The sequence below is a fragment of the Medicago truncatula genome, chromosome 6, assembly GCF_003473485.1.
Source record: "Medicago truncatula cultivar Jemalong A17 chromosome 6, MtrunA17r5.0-ANR, whole genome shotgun sequence".
NCBI classification, from domain to species: Eukaryota; Viridiplantae; Streptophyta; class Magnoliopsida; order Fabales; family Fabaceae; genus Medicago; species Medicago truncatula.
The window spans coordinates 6894793-6917094 of NC_053047.1; the positions used below are offsets into that span (position 1 = coordinate 6894793).

Consider the following 22302-nt stretch of genomic DNA (forward strand, 5'->3'; position numbering starts at 1 on the left):
TTTTTCATGATTGTTTTCATTGAATTGTTCTTAATCTTTTTTGTTTAGATATTTCATTATTAAAAAAATAAAAAATAAAAAGGTACAAATGAGTTAATCATATGACTTATATACTAACTAAGATTATAAGCTAACTAACAAGTGATCTTAACTAACTATATCTTCAAAATTTAATCATAATACCAAAATTATTCAGACACGGATTTAGAGAGTGAGCATAGTGCTACCAATTATAAAAATTTGATGTGTTCAAGTGCGTGCAAGTACAACTAAGTCTTTGATTTTTCTCCAAAAAAGACCGAGTATTTAACCCCGAGCGTAGCTATACATCGTGAACAAAGGTCTCGCGATTCACTCTATTAAGTAAATCTCGAATCTGGCTGAACTCAACTCTCTTCAAACACACATATCATATCACCAACTATAAATTTTTCTAAACTATATTAACATTCCTTAAAGATTGACAAGACAGAAAGCTACAAACTATGAATAATATAAGGTTGTGAATCAATGATAATACCTAATGATCTCTCAATTTGATTGTATGTGGTCTCATGACTATTTTGTTTCTAAGAGCAACCTAACCAATGATGTAACTAAATGTTGGCAGCATTCTTGTTCAATTAGTTTCAAAATAATTAGAACTTAACAATTATTAAAATTTTGATATTTTGTAGGCACCTTCAAGTTATTAGAACTTCAAACTTTTGGACGTATTTTTTATATTTTATTAAAAGACCAAAATGGAATATATAAACCAAATCAAGGAAGTCATTCCGGCCCAAGGTGTACCAGAAAAGACTATAAAGAGTTACAATATACATTATAGAGTCAAAAAATGAAATAAAGAGAGAAGCAAATTAAGTAATAACATACAACAAACAATGAAAATGATTAAACCTCTTAAACTTTTGGATGTACTGATAAGAGTTTGTATTTTGGGATGAATTTCTGAAATTGATATAACTATTGAACATAGAAGAGAATGCAGAAAATACTAAGCACTCAATAGATAGCTTACAGCTTGAGAAAGACACTTAGAGGGCATTTTAGACACTTCACTTTCTTCTTCTTTGTTTTAGTCCAGTTAGTTACCAAGCTTATGACATAGTTGTATAAATACCAATGTAATAACTGATTCATCTAATGAGAATATCTACTCTTTTGTTCATTTGATAAATAATTTCTATGTCGCGTAGATAAAATAAAAAATATCTCTATAATCTAATGAGAATATTCATTCAAAATATAACTCTTTTGTTTCAAAAAAATATAACTCTTTTGTTTATTTTATCTAAATAATTTCAATTGTCCATAATTATATTTTTAGCAACAATCTTTTAGAAGCACGAAATATATTTTTCTCAAATCTATTTTGGAAATAACTTCAAATATGCAGAAGCATAAACCGACAGATAAAAACTTCAAGAATCACACGTTTCTTGAAGTAACATAACCCAAATCTTCAATCAAATCTTCTTAGATCACACACGAAAGTACATCATTCCAAAGAATGCAAAAAACGGCACAACACCTTAAGTACATGTTTAGGATATCTAGTACCACATCTTGATAAAACATATTGTTTTAACAAAATGAAGTCCAACACAACATTATCAATATCAATTTGTCTAGTATATGACATGTTATACTTTACACCTGAAACTAGATTTCTCAAAAGAATATTTAATTTTAGTACGTTAATTTTCAATATGCTGTTTATTTATCACACTGGATCATTTTGAATATAAACTTATCAACATTTGTAACTTGTTCTCGTGTGACATATAGGTTACCATACTTGTAGTGTGCTAATATATTTAGAAGAGTATGAATATGTGAAGAGATAATTTAAAATAATAGTACCCACATCAAAAGTTAAAACAGATATTATTGTCTTTATAAACGATGAACAAGTTTTTTAAAACAAAAAACACAATGGACAATTGTGAAAGGACGTGTTTATGAAAAGAAGATATGGTTGACATCTTCTCATAAAGAACAACAATATTCAGCTTTGATGTTTCCGGGTTTTCCACCTCTTTGAAGTTGGACCCATAACTCATTTGTTATGTGTATTGAACGTTTCTTTTTAACCCCAAAATCACCAGAGTCCCCCTAAAACACTGAATTTGGCCTTTTATACAACATAAGGTATATATACCGAACTAGTTAGGAAGATAACTACAGGATGCTCAATTACAAGATCCGGTAGATATAAATCGTGTATGTTATAGGCATACATCTTCAAAACGGCATTTATAGAAATTCTGTCATGTTACCACAGTTATATAAAACATAACACGGTTTTGGTTCTCTTATTTCCTCTTTTGCACTCCACTTGAATTTTATTCTAAACCTTGCGATTTTGGGATTTTCCATATCAATCATATCAACAAACACTGTTAACTTCACTCAATTGCAATCAATTAGCAGGTAAATCTTATTTCTTCCTATCACTTTGAAAGTCTACATGAACACATGCCTTAATTATATGAACAAATTTTTTTTTTTATGTTAATTATTTTTAGAAAGCAATTCATTTGCTAAACATTGTCATTTTCAACTTTCGCTTGGTGTTGTTGTTGCATATGATAAAGCTAAAGTGAATGCATTTTCATATAGCCCCTGACTACATAGTATGGTACTTCCGATAATTATATACTAGATTCTCTAAATAAGGGCAAAATAGGAAAGAAATTTGGGGCACAGAAGATTTTGGGAGGGCCGATAAAGCAATCCTCATTTGTATCCCATCGATATATTTCAAGAATTTCATGTGGCACAAATATTTGTTTGACATTTGTTATACCCTGATTTTGGACCTAAAAATACTCATTCAAATTTATTTTCTACTACTGATAATTGTCAAATTACTGTTGTTTTACTCTGAACTTTTACTTCGTTTCATCTGCACCTTTTACTGTCTCTGTCTCAAAGTATTTTCAATTGTGATTTTGTCTGTGATTTTCTTGCATAAAACCATCCAAAGTGTCCTTTCTTGCGTTACAAGTCATCTGAAAACTCTCTGAATCATTGTTTTGTTTTCTTGCATTTTAATTCAAATATTTGCAAAAATTATACAAGAAGGGTATTTTGGTCATTCCCTGCAGTGGAACCCATTTTAGTCCCTGTGTTTATCTCTGAGTCTTTTCAACTTGTTTTACAAATCACTCTTGAGTCTTTGTTTAAAAACCATTTCAAAAATTGCATCTGAGTCAGTTTAGTCCCTAGGGGCATTTTGGTCTTTTCCCATCAAAATTTCGACAGAGAGGTATTTTAAAATACCTCATTTTTGTAATTGGTTCATTTTAGTCCTTTTGTTGGTTTTATTTTAGGTTTCACTTTACTCTTTTTTTTTCCAATTTACCAATTTTAGTCCAATTTTATTTTTAATTGCATTTTAGTCCCAAAACAGTTTCAGAAATTGCATTTTGGTCCCAAACATTTTAAAATTGCATTTTTAGTCCTTTTTCTTATTTTGCAGTCCAGTCCTTCAATTCTCTTATTTTGCAGAAAGGTCCCCAAGTCCAAATGGTCCAAGGCCGAGCCAGCTAAAGTCCAATTACAGGTGTCCCTCTCCCATTGGGTCTCAAGCACACTTGGCAGCCTATAAAAGGTGCATTCACTGCACAAGTCAGAAAGAGAGAGCCACACAATACACACCACATCACAAACAGAGAGAAATTTCTCTCTCTTTTCAGTTAGGATCAAAATCCAAAATCACCAAGAACGTGAAGAACAAACTCAAACCCTAAATTTCCAGAATCACAATTCAATACCAAATTCAACGAATTCCTCACAATTCTCAGTGATTCATTGCTGAATCTTCATCATCGAATTGGTTTCTCTGCAATTCAAGGTGCGAATTCGTTACTGGAAGTGACAAACTCCAGCACCGATCACACAGAATCAGTGAGAAGAAGAAGAGAAAGAAGACGAAGAAGATTGAACCGGTGAAGAAGAAGAAGAAATCAAATCAGTGAAGAAACACCGATTTATTTTCGATTTCAAAGCAAGAAACACCGGTGTCCGTCTTTTCTCTCTTTTTATTGCGCTAACGTTTAAAAATTAGGAAATATTTTTTTTATGAAATTTTGATTTTGATTAAAATTAAAAATATAAATGTTTGTTGCTTTCAAATTAAAATAAATCAAACTAATCATTGTTATCTATTTCAATAACACCAACAAATATAACAAAAAAGTATAATCTAATTTTTTTTTTAATGACACCAACAACAATCGTTATTACAAGAAAAATTAGGCTAATACCAGAGCTCTAAAACCATTGCTCCTCCTTTTTGAAGCATTGTCTGGTCTCAAAGGTAAAATTTCATAAGAGTATGTTGGTATCAACATCCACGATTCTTGGTTTATTGAGGCAGTCTCCATGATTATTGGTGGATATCCCCGTAAGCTTAACTTCTGGAGTACTTTGTTATATCGAATTAAGTTAAGATTATCTGGTTGGAAGAGTAGAAACCTTTATTTGGCTGGTTGATTGGTTCTCATAAAGCTTGTCTTGTCCTCTTTTCCAGTTTATTTTTTGTTCTTCTTCAAAGCTCCTACATGTATCATTTCTCCTATTGAATATATTTTTAATAGGGGGTGTGAGTGAGAAAGGTAGGAAAATTTCTAGGAGTAATTGGGAAACTATTTGTTCTAAAAAGGAGAATGGAGGTTTGGGGTGAGGCGGGTTAAAGAATTTAATATGACATTACTTGACAAATGGTGGTGGGGGTTAAGAGTTTGTGGTATAAAGTCTTAGTGGCGAGATACAAGGAGGTTGGTGGTTGTTTAGGAAAGGAGGTAGGTGACGGTACTGAAACATTATTTTGGTGGAATCTGTAGATTGATTGTATAATTTTGAAGAGTAATTTTAGTCGCTTGTTTATCTTATTGATAATAAGATGACAACGGTGGCTGAAATGTACTTTTTAAATGGAGGAGGGTAGTGAAGTTTGGAAGTGACGGTGTTGACTATTTTCTTAGGAGGAAGAATAAGTATGCATCATTCATTCATCCAATAAAAAAAAAATTGAAAACAACCAACTACCCTTAGTTAACATAAAATATCCATTTGTTCATGATTAAAGTACATAACCATCAAAGCACAAAATATATAACGAAGAAATTATCAAAGCAAAATAACTAAAAAGTAGTTCAAATATTAACTTGCAAATGGTTCCAAAATAAATTAAGATTAATTGGATTAAAATTGATAGTTTCTTGCTTGACATAACCCCAAAATCAAACTGGGAAAGGCTAGCAATCTTCTACACTGGTAAGGCATCAGATTGAGCAATACTTTTCATCTCACTGGCTATCACTCTAGCTATGTCCACTTCCTTCCCCATTAGAATATAATATAACAAATAAAAGGTTTTAAAGAAAACAATGGACAAATGGGACTTGGGAATGATGTTGTGAAGGATTAGAATTATAAAGTTTTCAACTAGGGTTGTGAGATTTTACCTAGTGTATTTTGAGGATTTGTCATTCTTGTTGAGGTCATAGGTCTTCCATGGTTAACAAATACCAGTGTTGGCCCAACAAATTTGCGGATTATAATATGAGGCTTCTTTAATGAAAGTAATTAATATAAATTCATAGGTTTTATAAAAAAAAACATTACAATTAAAAATAAAAATAAATATTGCATTATATAAGTGGAAGTGCCGTAAGTGCAGCAAAAATAGTGCACATTGTCAAGTTGTATGGGGAGTCTTGAACTCATGTTGTAAGCATCATAAAACCTCGCGTCTACCGTCTTTGTGTTCATGACAAAGTTGTATAATCTATTTGTTGTGTGACCTTTGTTACTTTGTGTATATACACATAAATTTGTCTATTGTAAGACCTTAATTAAGTCCAAAATTTGGTGGCCTAAAGCAAAGGCTTGTGTCGCCTTACCCTTAGGCCAACTCTGACAAATACCTTCAGAGACTATATTCGTATTGTAGTTCCCCTTGTTATATCATTCACAAGTATTCTAATTCCACAAAGACCGTACATGAGTTCAAACCATTAAAATTTCACAAAATTCTAAATTCAAGTTAAAAAGGAAATTGTTTGTTCAACTTTGGGTTGACATTCTTAAAAAAATATATTTTGGGCTGACATTTTCATTATCTCAATTATATCTTTAAATATTTTTTTTAAAATAATGATTTTTGTTGGTGTCATTAAATGATAAAAATTTAGATTTTTTTTGTTATATTGTTGGTGTCATTGAAATAAATAAACAAAGTTAATTTGATTTGATATAATTTGAAAACAACAAACATTTATATACTTGTGTTTGTCATCGAAAATGATAAATATTGTTTATTATGATATAAAAGTGTAAAATATCTATACCGATATTTTATTCAAAATAATTTTAATCAAAATCTAAATTTAAAAAAATTACTATTCTTAATTTATACCAATTAGCACTATAATAGCACTATAAAAAGAGGGAAGAGTTTTTTTTGGTTACATAAGAGGGAAGAGTTGAGTAAATATATAAGCGTTAGTTAAAATAGAAGAAATAGGGAATTCTTTTTAATGGAGGATACCCAAATTTGTGTTTATGAGGAAAAAAATAACATATAAGTGAAAACATAAAAATTCAAACTTGTAAAAGAAAAAGTTAAATATGTTTTTTTCGCTATAAATATGTTAAGTTTTCGTTTTAGTCTTCTAAAAATTTTGTTTAACTTTTAGTTCCTAAATTTTTTTTCATCTTTACTTTTGGTCTCTCCTTTGAAGTAAACTCATACGTAGAAATCATATTTTTGAATAAAATTTTGCAAGAAAAATTCATAATATTATAAGTATTTCTCCCAATTTTTTTTATAAGTTTTTAATGATACATGAATTTAATTTGAATTTTATATTTTTGACGGTTAAAAATTTATATTTAACTTTTGTTTTGTTAAAAAATACTATTTTTTTTTTTTTAGATTTTTTTTTTACGATACTCTACACATTTCTGCACAATTTCATTAAAAAAAATAAAAAAAAAATTTAAAAATAGGGATCAAAAGTGGTGATTGAAAATTTTACAAGGACTACAAGTTGAAGAAATTTTTTTAAAAAATTAAAATGAAAGTTATATATTTATAGAAACAAAAACATATTTAATCATAAAATGAATAACATTTAAAATCCAAAAAAAAATTCATAGAAAAAGATAAGAAAACAAACAAAATAAAAAAAAAAACAAACAGTTTACATTAAAAAAACCGAAAAACCAAAGACTTTGTTCCTGTTCATCTCTTCTTCTTCTTCCACGTTCCCAAACACAAAATCAAAATCAACTCTTTTTCTTTCAACCTTCATCTTCTTTCTCTCTCCTAATGGTTCTTCTAGAAGCTTCAAAGTTAACCCTTCCAACCCCTTCTCTCTCTTCAACAAATCCAACAACATCTTCAATCCTTTTTGAACCTTCTTCTCTTTCTCTTTCAATCACTCACTCCAACTCTTCAATCTCTCTCTACCCTTCTCTCTCTCCTCTTTCTCTCTCTTCTTCTCTTCAATTCCCTCAAACCCTAATCCCAAAACCCACTTCTTCTTCCACTTTTCTCATCCTCCAACAAAATTCATCAAACCCTAATTCCACAAACCCTAATTCTGTTATCTTCATTGTTTGTGGACCCCACAAATCGGGATCACAAATTCTGCTTAGGTTTTATGTTTTGAATAGAAAAAATAATGCTTTTTCTAAGGTTAATCGTGTTTTATGTGGTGGGTCAGGTAATGGGTTATTGAGATTTGAACGTGAATTGGGGGTTTTGATGAATGTGAAACATGGGGTTTCTGTTAAGGTTGTTGGTGATGTTAATTATTTCGCTGTTTATTCGGTTTCGGGGTTTAAAGTTTGGGTTTTTGCTGTTAGGATGGTTGAGGAGGGTGAAGATGGTGGTGGTTTTGGGTTGAGGTTGATGAAGTGTGCTGTGATTCGTTGTTTGAGACCGGTTTGGTCTTTGAGTATTTCTTTTGGGTTTTTGATTCTTGGTGAAGAGAATGGAGTTAGGGTTTTTGGGTTGAGGAGGTTGGTGAAAGGGAATGTGGTTGTTAGGAGAGTTGGGAATTCGAAATCGAGTTTGAAGCAGTTGGCGAATGGTGATCGAGGAGGGAAATGTCGTGGTGGTGGTGATAAGGTTTTGGAGGGAAATTGCAATGGTGGATTTGAGGGGAAGATTGAAAAACATGGAGTTGCTGGTAAGTACTTAACTTTTCTATATAGTATTGTTGCAAGCTAGTTTTGATTCTAGTATAAATAAGGATATAAGCATTCATGATGACATTTTTAATTTTAGCGGATAAAGTCCTTGGTGGATTTTTATTCAATAACTACAGTGATAACTTAAAACAAAGTTCTGTTTTTGTTGTTTTGGTATAATGATATTTGTTGAGGATATAATCATTCGTTATGGTAGCCTAAGTCCTTGGCTGAGTTTTGATCAATAACAATGGAGAAAAGTAAATGGTGGTGTTTTTATTGCATTGGTTATCCATCTTGAATCTCGTCAACTTGGATTTTGATATAATGTATATGAATTGATGACATAGCCAACCCAATGCATTGTCCTGGTTTTGTAATTTATTTCCCTCTTATAAAAATTGTAATCGTGCTGCTCTTAGTGTCTATGGTAATTAGATTTAACACTCATCAATGTCTCAATGGATTGAGGAAAGAATATACAAACTTTTCAAAGCTAGGACAACCTGTGGACACTAGACACGTCCTTTGAGCTAGGAATATGTTTATTCAATTCTTCATGGGTAGTTAACAATCACGATTGTTTGCTAAAGACTCAAGATGATACACTAGTTTAATAATTGGATTTTATTTATCAGAGTTTGGTTAATGTGCATGTTATATAGGTTACATGTTGCTTGAATTTAGAATTGTACCTGTGTACTTTATTTTCTTGGGTTTATTCGTTCATTTGTTAGGTTTGATTTGTAACTGTTATTTTAAGAGTCAGTTAGCAGGATAGTTAGATGAAATGAGGAATATTGGCTATAAATATGAGGACGGGTTCAGAGGGAAAGTATCGCGTCATTTGAGATATAATTAGGGCCTTTGGGATTTGGATGTGGCATTTTTTTTAAGACTTTTGAAACTTTTAGCTGTATTTTTGGAGGATTTTCTCTTTTCCTTCCACTAGAATACCGGGTTCCTAGCATTTTCATTGTCTAACAGTAATTAATTCAGTATACGGTTAGTACCCCGAACCTGAATGTAATAATGCTTGTTGTTTTTTGGCCTATTCTTCAGTCTTGGTGGCTGTTGTCAAAATCTTACACTTGTCAAATTTGATGAGTTACAGATTTATATGTGATTTCTGGCTGTGTTTTTTTGGGTCTTTATTGTTGACCTGGATATGGGTTCAATGAAAGTGGCTGCCCTTTGTTTGAATTTCTTGTTTGACAATTGAAATCTCGTGTGTGCCAGCTAACTGAACATCATTTTTTTATCTCCCTAAATTTTCCTACATGGTAGATCTGTAGGGATGACGTGATCTGAATACTTGATTATATGCAAATTTGTGGTTTGTTTCTCTATCATTCAATAATATATCATATAATTTATGTACTTCTACATTCAGTGAGGCAGTCAAATGTTAAATCTAAGCATGGCAATAGAGACGGAGGTGCATGTTTTTTGGCATTGAAGGGAAATGAGGTTGAAACAAAATCCATGTCAAAGGTATCCAAGTCCGTGAAAGCTATTTCCATTAAGGCTTTGTCCCAAAAGATGTTTATGATCTTGGACTCCCATGGAGATTTACATTTGCTATGCTTGTATAATTCTGGCTTTGGAGTAGATATCACTGGTCATGTGAGGCAATTGCCTCATGTTATGAAAGTGAAAAGTTTGGCAGTTCATCCTGATATATCTGCAAGTAAGTCTCATTTCGTGTCTTATTATATATCTTTTGAAATTTAGTTTGTGTATATTTTCTCCGCGAAAGATTTGATTTTGGAAGGGGCAAAAAAAGCAAAACAATCAACAATTTTTGTTGGGACTTGGTGTTGAAACATTCCGCAAAAATGCTTCCATCATTTATACTATGGCAATGATCATATCTGTGTCTGTTAGGTATAAAACCATTCATATGCTTTCACCTAGCAACTTAAGCTTTTAGGAAAGTTTGTTATTCACATGGTATCAAAACATCTTTGACCGAGTGATCTAGAGTGCAATCCTTGTTTGTTGCCCTCATTCTTTTAAATAATAGTTAAATTTTAGCAGAAGATTGGGTGGGCCTGTATGTTGCTTCAATTCAAGTTAAAAAATATCCTGTGTTGGGGGCAGGGGTGTGTGTATATAAACCATTTATGTGCTTTCACTTGACCATTTAAGCTTTCGGGATAGTTGGTGAATGATGGTATTGAGTATTAGAATAATACATTTGTCAACTATGATTGTAACTGTATTTAATAGTTGCATGGTAGTCACAAGGTAGTCATAACCAATATCCTACACGGTATCGGCAAGGGGTCACACAATCATGAATCAGGGGATTGTAACACAGACCGGAAGTTCCTATCAGAATTATTAAAATATATTTTAATATAAAAATATGGTAATGTAATTGATTTACAGCTAACTCACAACCTAATATATGAGGCACCAACTCACAATTCATAAGTCAAGTATTAGACTAAATGGGTGATTTAGAAGCCCAAAACAAGTTTGTCCATCGTATACCTAAATAGAAAGAAGAATCAGTTTTGACAAAAAAAAAAAAAAAAAAAAGAACAGATCTCACTCTAGAATAGTAGTTTTACGGTTTTTTAACCTAAAAAACGGACTTTATGAAGACGAGTTGCACACCTGACCTAAGATTCACGTTGGCTACTATAATTTTGCTGGAATGATGAAATCACTTGATTCCAGGGTGTCCACGATATAGCGCGATGATTCTGCCATTCCCACCCAAATGCGATCTTCATCAGGGATGAATGCGGTAGGTGTTGTCAAGATCGTGTAAGCGTTCAATTTTATGATCCAGGTTGCGATTTTGACTACCATGGGTAGTCAAAATCGTGATCTGGAGTATTAAATTGGACATATTCACAATCTTCGTCAACATTTTAGCGTTCGTCCCTTCTGAAGATAGGGAATAACCATGCTTATCCGTAGATGCATTCGAAACGGTTATTCCAGCAAAATCACTACAACAAAAATCAACATATGGGTCAGGTGCTAGACCCGTTTGGCTAAAGGCTTTTTAGTTTGTTTCAAAATCCCTAAATCTACTTAAAAAGAAAGAAAAAAAAAATCTACCATGCGAGATTTGTTTTTCTCCCTCAACTATGGATCTTATGATTCCTATTACAATCCCCATGTGACCCCTTTCCGATCCCCGATAGAATATAAATTCTGACTACCTTGAATATCAATCCCCATGTTGTCCATTACTTTATTGTTATTTTAGATATACTAGTTCTGTTCATTGAGAAGATTTACATTATTAGATGGTTAAGGAATGGAAAAGGGTTCATGGTTGATGCTAACATATTGAAATACAAGCTACTTTAAGAAGTGTACAGACTTGGTTCAAACTACAAAACCAAATGCAAACCTGAAGTCATATTTTTTAATTATGTGACTTTGCAATCAATACCTTCCACCCTTCTTCATGCACAGCTTGCTGTGGTTGATACTAGATGAAACACAAGTATGTCAGCTCAAATATAATGATGGTCTTTATATTATTTCTAATGCATTTAAAAGAAAATAATGAGCAGTATATGCCCTTTTGTTTCTTTTCTCTCTCTCTGCAACTAAAGTTTTCTTATTATCTTGCAGCATCTCAAACTATCTGGATATCAGATGGATGCCATTCTGTTCACATGTTCACTATGGACATGGAAAATGCTTTAAATGTAGCAGATGTAAATGATGACGGTGATGAAAAGCTTATGCATCTCCAAGGTTTTAACATACTTCTGTTTACATCATTGGTTATTATTTATTGAACCTGAATTTGCCCATTCTAGAAGCTACTGTACATGTCTCTAATGTATATGGAGTAGTATGAAATAGACCTAGTTTCTGCTAATGAGTAGCATTGCAATTTGCAGCTCAATTTTTATCGAAAGCCAAAATAAATAAATTTTGGCTTAAGTATACAAGAAAATATACTAGAAAATTTATTTTCTCCCTAGAAATGTCTTCATAAGTGTAAGATTTAACAAGAAAATATACAAGAAATTGTCTTTCATAATTTACTACATCCCAAATAAATGTACATAATCAAGAAGATTAGAATAGAAAGAGGGTATTTACATAACAGGAGGTTGATAAATGCTGTTTACATAGTGAAAATTTGGTAAAGAATATACAATATAATAGAAAAAAAGTGCCCACAATACGCAACGAGTACCGGGTACATGTAGCTTGAGAGGTTCGAACTGTCTGTGGTCCCGGCCATTGGTGGCTGTTACAAAGGTGTTGATGTGGCTACTAGATATCCATATGGCATGGCATTGAGTGGATGATGTTGTGTCATCATAGTTTATTCTTCCCCCCGCTACCGCTCCCTTGACCCCATGCCCACACCAGCAATCCCATTGTACCCTATTTCATTGTCATCCTCTTCCTCGTCCCCATCACCATTGGAAAAACCAAAAACTTCCATCAATAACATTGGATCAAGCAACACCAATAACGAAAAAGAAGAGAGCAGATGAAAAACTAGAAGCAGCATTTTAGGGGGGAAGAAACCATAGCCATAGAACCTCCCTTTCATCTTCCTTCACAATAAAACCAAAAGCGACAACTTCCCCCCATCTGTTAGCATCTGAAACAACCATAAAAGTTCCAGACGGAGTTCGATTAGCCATGTTAGTGTTTTTGTAACGGCCACCAACTGCAGAGACAAAAAATGGACAGTTTGAAAATTTCATGGATGAAAAGCGATAAAACAAATTTCATTGACCAAAAGCAAAAAGGAGATATTTGAAGGGGCAACAAAATTTAAGCCTTGCATTTTCAAACATATTGTTTTAACACATTCATGATTTATAATACGTGTACCCTTGGAAATCAAAGCAAAGCTTCGAGTAAATATTCCTTTGTTTCAACTTTGTACTTGCTGTTCAACTTTTGCAAGATGTAACTGCATATCTCTTGTAAATAAAATCTGGATTTAGGGTTACTTTAACATAATTAATGAAGGCATGGCATGTCAATGCTATTATTAGACCTAGGAAAGTGTTGACTGCATATTTATCTAATTTTCCATCGATTGTTGAATAAATTCTTCCAAAATGCCTTTGGAGAGCTTCTGTCTCTTTTCTCAACTGTTTCATAATCTAAGTAATTTCTCTTTGTTTCAGTTACTCAAGTTCTTTTCTCCAGTGAGAAGATCCAAGATATCATTCCTATAGCTTCAAATTCCATTATGATTCTTGGACAAGGTAATATTTCCTTTCTTTCCGTTTATGTTCAATTCTAAATGCAAGGGCGTTGTTACAGTGAAGTATTCATAAATTTTTCATTATGCACCTGGTGTGATATTAGCAATTTGAAAGATTTTATCTTTTGCATACTCACTGTATAAAAGTTTCACTGCTCAACAGGAAGTTTATATGCATATGCTATTTCCTGAAGTTGCTTCAAATTTTCATCTTTTTTCATCTGGTAAGCATTTGTCTCATTGTATGTTCTCAATGATCTGTATCTTTTACTTTATCACAAAGTTTTGATGTAAGCTCTGATTGTAGGAAATCAATCATCTTGGCTCGCTTGACGTTCTAATGCATACATGTGTGGTTCCAGGGATATATTCCATCTTTCATAGTAAGTATCTTATTAATTATCATAGAATACACTTATTTTCAGAACAATGAAACGTTTTGCATTAGATGACCTAACTATCACTTTTCTACAACTTTATTCCCTTTCCCCGGCATAAATTATGTAATAACATCGCTGTTATGTTCTTAATTCTTGAGTTAGGTGCTCTGGTTGCCTCACTACAGTGCATCCTTAAGATACTGGTGATCTCGAAAGGTATGTAAACTTCTCTGATTACCTCGGTTCTCACCTGTTTCGAAACTTTTTTTGGTGTGTATATGTGGCTGCTTGGAGTCTACGATATATTTACAGCTTCTTGATTGTAAACCAAGTCATCAATAATATAATGTGACCTAACATGATATATACATAATCATTGCCGGATAACTATTTGTTTCACCTTTTGATAGAGTTTATGTTTCTTTTAATCATCGTCAATTGTTGCAGTTTTCTTTATGTATTACATCTCTTGTTCATGAAATGTTTTAGTTTTTCTCTTATGTAATGAATCTATCTAATACATTTTTTTACCGTTATTTTAGATTATCGGATTCACGGGACTGGTTAGATATCCGTGGCATCAAATTCAACAGCTCAAAGCTATCTGTCCTGCAAAACCTGTCACAGCAAACTTCAAGATACATGAATACAACATAAATGTTGGATGTTCATCAAACTTGTTTAGTACAAATCTTCTGGAGGTTGGCTGAAATCATGGTTTTCTTGCCAAAGAACTGAGCAGGGTTGATATGAAGACATGATCTTGGCAATTTTGCTTCTCTGCTTGTTGGAATAGTTTTTATTTGATTACAATTTTCTCATTCTAGCTGTGTTTGGTTCTTTCATGAAAGATGTTTTGTGGTGTTGGAGGTTTATTTTAGGTTTATTTTATTTTATTTTTTTAAAATAGTTGATGTAATAATAATCAAATGATCATGTTGATCACCTTTTATGTTTTGTTGTCTTTACATGACAATCCAGATAATTTTAATGCTTTTTCAATTATGATGAATTTATGGTTATTTTAATGCCTAAAGCATTTTCCCAATTCTAGTAGTTTTGCTGCTTGGGGTGATTTACTTGTTCAGGGTTTGCTTGGCAGATAAGTTAAATAAAGGATTGTAGCTGAAAATAGAGAAATTAGAAGTGATTCTGAATGACAAAATTGGGTCTTGAATGACAAAATTGATTCTGAATGAGTTGATTTTGTTGAACTGATTTTAATTAAAAGTGAGTTGATTGTGTGATAGTTTATGTCTGTATACATTTAAGTTAAGAAAAATGTTATTTGTGCAACCATTTTTACACCAACATTTGTGACAACTCTCTATCATATTCTCATTTTGCTTTTATTCTCTTTTCCTCTTTATTTATTGTTTATTGTCCAATAAAAAGTTGTGACAAAAGTTGTTTAGAATTGGTTGTACACATCATCTCTTGTAAGTAAAAGTGAGTTGAGCAAACAATTTGAACATGAAAATCATGCGGAGTAAAAAACGACAAATCTTTGCATCAAAGTTAAAATCTATCTATAAAACTAGTTCTAATTGGAGACATTTAAATGTCATAATTGATTCTGCATCTCTAAAATCAGTTTTGTTCCATTGAAATTTGCAATCAAACATACCCTGAGATTTTTTGATTTTGAACACATTTTTTGGAAGAGAAATTTAAATAAAATCTTAGAACTGTAAAATATTTAATCTCAATTTTCATATCTTACTCATGCATCAATATATGATAATTTCGATGGAGATTAGTCAATGATAAACGTTGTGGAAACTTCTTACAAACATCACACAGTAAACAAGCAGTTATCCATAGAATCAAAACAACAAACACTGATACATTTGGTGCAAATGGCTAATAGACTTTAGGTGAAGAGATGAACTCAAACTAAAATTTGAATTTGATAATAGTGTTTGCTAAAAAAAATACCTCTCAGTCGTGGCGTTTGACCTAACAATTTCGATATTTTTTTCAATTGAGTAGGACTTACGCGACACACAAACGTTCTTTTATCTTGAGATATTGTGAGAACAAAAATAAAAACAATCATCCAGTTATGATATGAATATGAATAATTTAGGAGTGATAGAGAAAGCAATGATAAACCAATGACAATGACTGATCACGTGGTTGTAGATATTATTCTCAATGGATTGCTAAATAATTGGTGATGGTTATAAGAAACAATGTTTTTTTTTTTTTTTTCTTTCTATAGAAGGTGATGAAAAGCTTTGTTGTATGGTCAATTCAAACAAAATTTAAATAAAAAATCAATTTTTATTATTTTTAGGATATTATGTTATGAATAATTGATTGGATCAGATTTTAATTTCCTTTATCGAGTCTTAATCACATATATAATAAATTTTGATATATATTTAATTTATTATCGGTACAAGAAGTCATGTTAATCTATCATTTTCAATGTTTTTATTTTGTTTCTTTGTTTTTAGTAATACTTATTAGTTAAGAGTTTAATGATATGTTTTTTTTTTTTTGAGGAATTAATGATATGTTTGTTAAAAAAAAGAGTTCAACGACATGCACCAACGTAAAATTTTACATTGTCATCCAATAAAAAATCATCAATTTCTCATGTCATACAACCAATTTTAAAATATTTTTGTGGTTTGACGGATATAAATATTAATGTAAAACTATTTTACTTTGACCGTTCATCGTTTATTTTTTTATTTGGGTTCAAACCACGACCATTATATATATATGGGTTGTTTTTATCAACTAAAACAAACTCACATAGACTATTTTCTTATTGTCTAATGACAATGTATCTTCTTTTTTTCTATTTTATATGTTTTATACATCAAACAAATATTGTTATTTCATAATATTTTAATTTTTAATACGTCAAATGTAATCTATATTTCTAACCAACCTAGACTTTCTCATGTTTGTGTTATTTAATATTCATATTCCACTTTTTCTAGGGGATATCACACTAGATTTGTTGAAATTATGTTAGCTCATTGTAATTCTGCCAAATATACCACAAATATCTAAACATACACTAAATCAAATAATTTTTTATCTCAATATATATTGAAAGTTTGAAACTAACTTGTGAACCCTCTTAGATTCATAACATGTGTTTGGGCATGTGAAAGCAAAGGACAATGAATTTGAAGCCAGTAAGTGGGGATGAAACATATCTCCTAGAAAAGCATGAAAATGAACTGCCAACTAAGAGAACCTCTCTTGATACCTACCTAGCATACACATCAGACAAAGTTGAGACTATGAAAGACATCCAGAGTGGGACCCATCTACTTCCATAATGTTTGGGGACCCTTATCTCATCAATTTTTGCTTGATTGCTGGACCCAACTTCCCTTCAATCATGATTCATCGCATTCACGTATTTGAGATATTATTGACCGTTCGATCAATATGAAATGGTTCATATAAACATTTGAATTATTCAATCAAAATTAATATTTATATCTTTTTAATTAATGATCAGAATCTGACGACCGCGCTGATGTTTTAAATACGTGAATGTGATATCTTTTGATTGTGGTAAATTTATATTGTTAAAAAGGTAGGAATTTAGATTCCTTGTCACATTCATAAATTTAAAATATTAATGATTGATCAATTAAAATAAGTAAAACAATCTAAATTGAAACACAAAATTACAAATTGTATAATCAAAATTAAAATCTATATTTATTTAAGATTGTTCGATCAAAATCAGACAATCATCGATGTTTTAAATGCGTGATTGAAGAATATCCTAATTGAGGAATTCTTGATTACTACAAGCATGTGCCTTCGCATATGCAACCACAGAGACAGTCATTCTCCACTATACTCTTTTGACAAGTGACATATACTCTTTCAATGACTTCACAACCCATAATGAAAGCAACTTACCAATGTTTACTCATACTACATTGCTATCACATTATCAAATCCAACGTGGAATACAGTAATAAGCTACATAGGTTCACCCCCTTTGGGGATTTTACTATGTTACAATATCATGTGGTTTTCATAGAAGTTACAAGAAATTATATAATAATGTTAGGCTTAATTACTCTTTTGGTCCCTTAATTTATTTTTTGGTTTCGTTTTGGTCCCTTAACTATTAAAAGTTTTGTTTTGGTCCCTTAACTTATTTTTTGGTTTTGTTTTGGTCACTTAACTTATTTTTTGATTTCGTTTTGGTCCTTAACTCTAATACATTCATCCTAACATAAAGGACCAAAGTGGTTGACAGAGGAAGAGTTAAGGGACCAAAACGAAACCAAAAATAAGTTAAGGGACCAAAATGAAACTTTTAATAGTTAAGGGACTAAAACGAAACCCAAAAGTAAGTTAAGGGACCAAAACGAAACTTTTAATAGTTAAGGGACCAAAACGAAATCAAAAAATAAGTTAAGGGACCAAAAGAGTAATTAAGCCAATAATGTTATATAGATAGGTGATTTCTATTTGCTATACCAATGGATATTTGAGTTCAGAGAAAGAGATTAGACTATCACAATAATGGGACAATACTCCATGACCAGAAGAGAAAAAACGCTACATTTTCATACAAAACTTTAAGAGATTGAGAATATAAATCACATGTCTTATATATCCAACATTTTATCTATTTATACGTGACGTGAGACTAATCACCTGAATCCAACAATATGTTAGAGAGTGCAACTAGACTCAAATAAATAATTTAGCTATTTAGTTTATAAGTAAAATTATGTTAGTTTGTCTTTCCTTTGAGTTGTTGTTAGTTGGACCTTTAAGTTGGGTCTTTAGTCTTTAGGTCCATTAGGGTTACTATCCATTACTCTCAAGTGCGAGTTTCCACCTCTTATACTTGATTTGAACCAAGATCCACTCCTGCTCCCCCACCAAGTCGAACCAGTCTTTAATACCAATTGATGGATGGAGAGGTCATGGGAGCGACAAGAGCAACAACGAACCAATACTTCAGAAGCATAAGAGAGGGAGACTCATAGCTTCATCCTAAACTTTATGACATTAGATATATATGTGTAATCTTATTTATATTCAACATTTTACTCATTCATAAACGATGTGTTAACCGCGTACCTTTGAACCCATCAATTTAAATAGCCACGCAGAATAAGTTCACCCCGACCTACATCCTATGATCAATTGACACCCTTACCATGGTCAGGTTTTTTGCTGCCTCATACCACTTTTGAAACACAAATACTAAAGTGATCACAAACACCACCTAGCAGAAGTGAAATGAAGGAAACTTATTTTGAATGGTTAATTTTATCACCTTTGAAAGGGACTACTAAGTATTTCAATTATTGTGGGACAAAGGTGATGATATCACCCTGAAAATTGAATGTGTCAATTTTTGTGATAAGTTTTTTTCTTAAAAAAAAATGTTTCTAATTTTTTATTTAACATAATATTATCAAAGAGTCCGGCTAACAAGTCCAAAAAACATTTTTTAAAAATTCAAAATTTAAAAAAAAAAAAATCTTAAAAAAGTTATATACTTCAATTTCCAACGCATAAAACATACATATTTTCATAATAATTTATCGTTTCAGTTTCTTAAAAAAACCAAAATAGTCGTTAACATTTCTCACTATTAAATGATGCAGCTGTAAAAAAAGAAATGACTTGTAGCTAAATCCACTCCACTCTCTAGTAAAATTGAAAAAGTGAATCCACTCCAATGAGATAATAGTGTTAAAATAGTTACATAGTGTTACTCTATATAAGCCACTATTTATGTGTGCTTATTCTTTAATTCGGAAGTTTGTAAGTTCTTCAGATACTAATTTGACTGTTTTTTTTTTAATCCTATGACTTTCTCACGCGTCCAAATTCCAATACACATAAAACCTTCAAAAACACATTGAAATATTTCAGATTTTGAAATCCAAATAGGAAGTGCGAGAAGCTCCTAACATAGAAAAAGTAATGACTTACTAATTTTTCATTGAATGGGACCCAACTTGACCTAAATGCAACCCATAAGAGAGGAATTTTCTGTAAATTGGCACCAATAATTAGTGCTTTATCATGAAAAAAGAAATTAAATATTTTTTAGCTAGTCTAATTCAACATAAAATAAGGCCAATGTCGGCCTTTATAAGGGCAAACAACAAGGGTAACATGATAACCATAAATGTTAAATTTTCAATACCACATTAGTACAAATTCTGTAATAAAACTAAGGCCACTAGTTGTTTGACAATTTATCATGATGTACCTGACAAATTATTTTATCTCTTTATCACAATATGGTACATTAGCATGTTTGTAAAACCTCATCTTCAAATAGAAAATGTACTATAATAACCTATTTCAAAATTCAAATTGAAATCATTGTGTTTGTTTTAAGGTTTGTAATATGATTCCCGGGAACGTAAGATTGGAAATGCAACATTCCTATGTTTGTTTCAAGTTTTGATAATTTATTCTTAGAAATGTTATATTCCCATGAATGTTATTTATACATGATTTCTTCTATTGTTATTCACATGCTTAAAGGATGAAAATCTGACATTCTCATGGGAATAAAACTCAACTTGCTATAAATTCTCACTACCACTAACATTTATTTCCATTTTAATTTTTTTAATTATTTAATTTCTAAAACATTTCAAGGATATCGTGTTCGCGAATATTGATTCACAATTTATGAAGAAACTTGATCTTATTCCCGAATATCTTATTCAAGGTAAAGATGTTGATGTCGCCTTTACATCTTATCTGACAAAGAAGCAGAAGAAACAACTAAATAAACTCAATTCATACAATCGATCCAAGGGTGAACCCAAGGACGGTTGAGCAGAACTTTATCTTTTAGTGCCATTTTTATTTGTTTTTCTTATTATTTTTTTCTTTTGTCCTTGCTTTTCGAGGGTTTTGGTTATTGACCACCCTCCTGTGTCTGTGTGTATGATGAGTAGGTGGCACACAATGGGGGTATCGGTCTTTGAGACTCACCTTCATGTCCCACCTATCTCTTGGTTTATCGAAAAGAAAAAAATTCATATATCGAATTTGATTTCTACCGATATTTAAAAACAAATATTAATGAAAAAATCAAGTGATATTTTTCTTACCAAATAAAAATAAAATGGAAAAAAACCTAACTCATATGTTTTCTCATAAATAAAAAATGTTGTGCATGAACATAACTACAAATTTTCATTTTGTTTGTTTAGTAAGAAATCCCATGTGCTTAGTACATTCACTACACAAGTAATGATTAAAAAAAACAAAGATTACATTTCACAATCATGAATTTTATCAACGTAAGTGTCTGTTGTTGCAATCACATGCATGACCACAAATGTTTTTCACCAAAGTCCACAAATAATTATCATCTTACAGCAGTACAATTAGCAAACAAAGAAGTCAAAAAAGTAAAAAAATTGACAAATGACTCAAATTCATGTGCTAAAAAAAATGTGCCAAATGAAGAAATATGAAAATATTATGTCAGAAATACAAATTTATCTGCTAGATATAGTAATTGAAGTTGAGAGAAAATGTAGACAAATGTATGTGTTGTCTTTCTTCAATTGGGGAGAGAATCTATCCAATGGGAATTTTGTGCCAAAAATAAACTAGGAAGATTACAACCTAAGCCAATAGGTCAAAGAACAAGAAATTAACTGGTGATGTACTATGCATTATTAAATTAGAGGCCAAAAGAAGACAAGATTAAAAATAGACTTGAAATGTAGGAATTTGGATTCCCTGCATTAAGGAGATCTCGCGATCGGGATATCAAGAACCTTAACTGTTAGATTAATATCCGATGATCTATAAAAATGTAGAATTTGATTTTATAGTTTAAAATATTGAATGAACTGACACTATTGTCTCGATTACGTGAATGCAAGAAATCTTAAACTAGAGGAAGGATTTAAAGTATAGAAAAACATTTGAAGAATGCAGTTGTATTTTGGAGATTCCAAAAGTGAAAAAGATAATTAACTAAAAGAGATAGTAATACAATTTTTTTTTTTCTTTTGTCTTTGTAACTATAATTACAACATCATTAGTTACATTTGACTTCAACTTTTCGCAATATGTAGTATTGTGTGTAACATCGTTGCGATTGTAACTTTACTTTAAAATGTTATGCCGCATGTGACTTATTAGACAACGTTTATATATATTCAAATTGGTCATTGAAATTCTAGAATTGTAACAATGCAGGTCCCATTATCGATATTTTAAAATAATCTTTAAAATTGAAAAATATTAATAAAATTCATCAATCCATTGGTATTTGCATGGACAAGAATAACATTACATTTTTAATATCAAGGATGAAAATGAAATTCCATGAATAATGTTGATGATGCATTTGACAATAGATCAAGACAAAAGAATGATCTGTATTTACATTTTACAATTCCATAAATAATTTTGAAATATTGATAATATAGTGGACTAGATTGATACAACCTTATAATAATTTCAAGCCACTATTTTGGTCATGTGATATATTCATAT

General features: G+C 31.2%; 1 protein-coding gene across 2 annotated transcripts; it reads left to right on the forward strand.

Moving 5' to 3' along the window:
* The first annotated feature begins 7244 nt into the window (after positions 1 to 7244).
* Positions 7245 to 14818, forward strand: LOC25495608 (uncharacterized). Of its 2 annotated transcripts, none has more exons than XM_024786277.2 (8): positions 7245 to 8210; positions 9605 to 9901; positions 11815 to 11940; positions 13347 to 13427; positions 13590 to 13650; positions 13734 to 13809; positions 13965 to 14022; positions 14349 to 14818. In XM_024786277.2, the coding sequence occupies exons 1-5, from the start codon at positions 7346 to 7348 to the stop codon at positions 13616 to 13618; spliced, it is 1398 nt and encodes a 465-aa protein (XP_024642045.1). In that variant the 5' UTR covers positions 7245 to 7345; the 3' UTR covers positions 13619 to 13650; positions 13734 to 13809; positions 13965 to 14022; positions 14349 to 14818. The 2 variants fall into 2 exon arrangements, with proteins under 2 accessions (XP_024642045.1, XP_024642044.1); XM_024786276.2 differs by having other exon boundaries at positions 13969 to 14022.
* The last annotated feature ends 7484 nt before the right edge of the window (positions 14819 to 22302 follow it).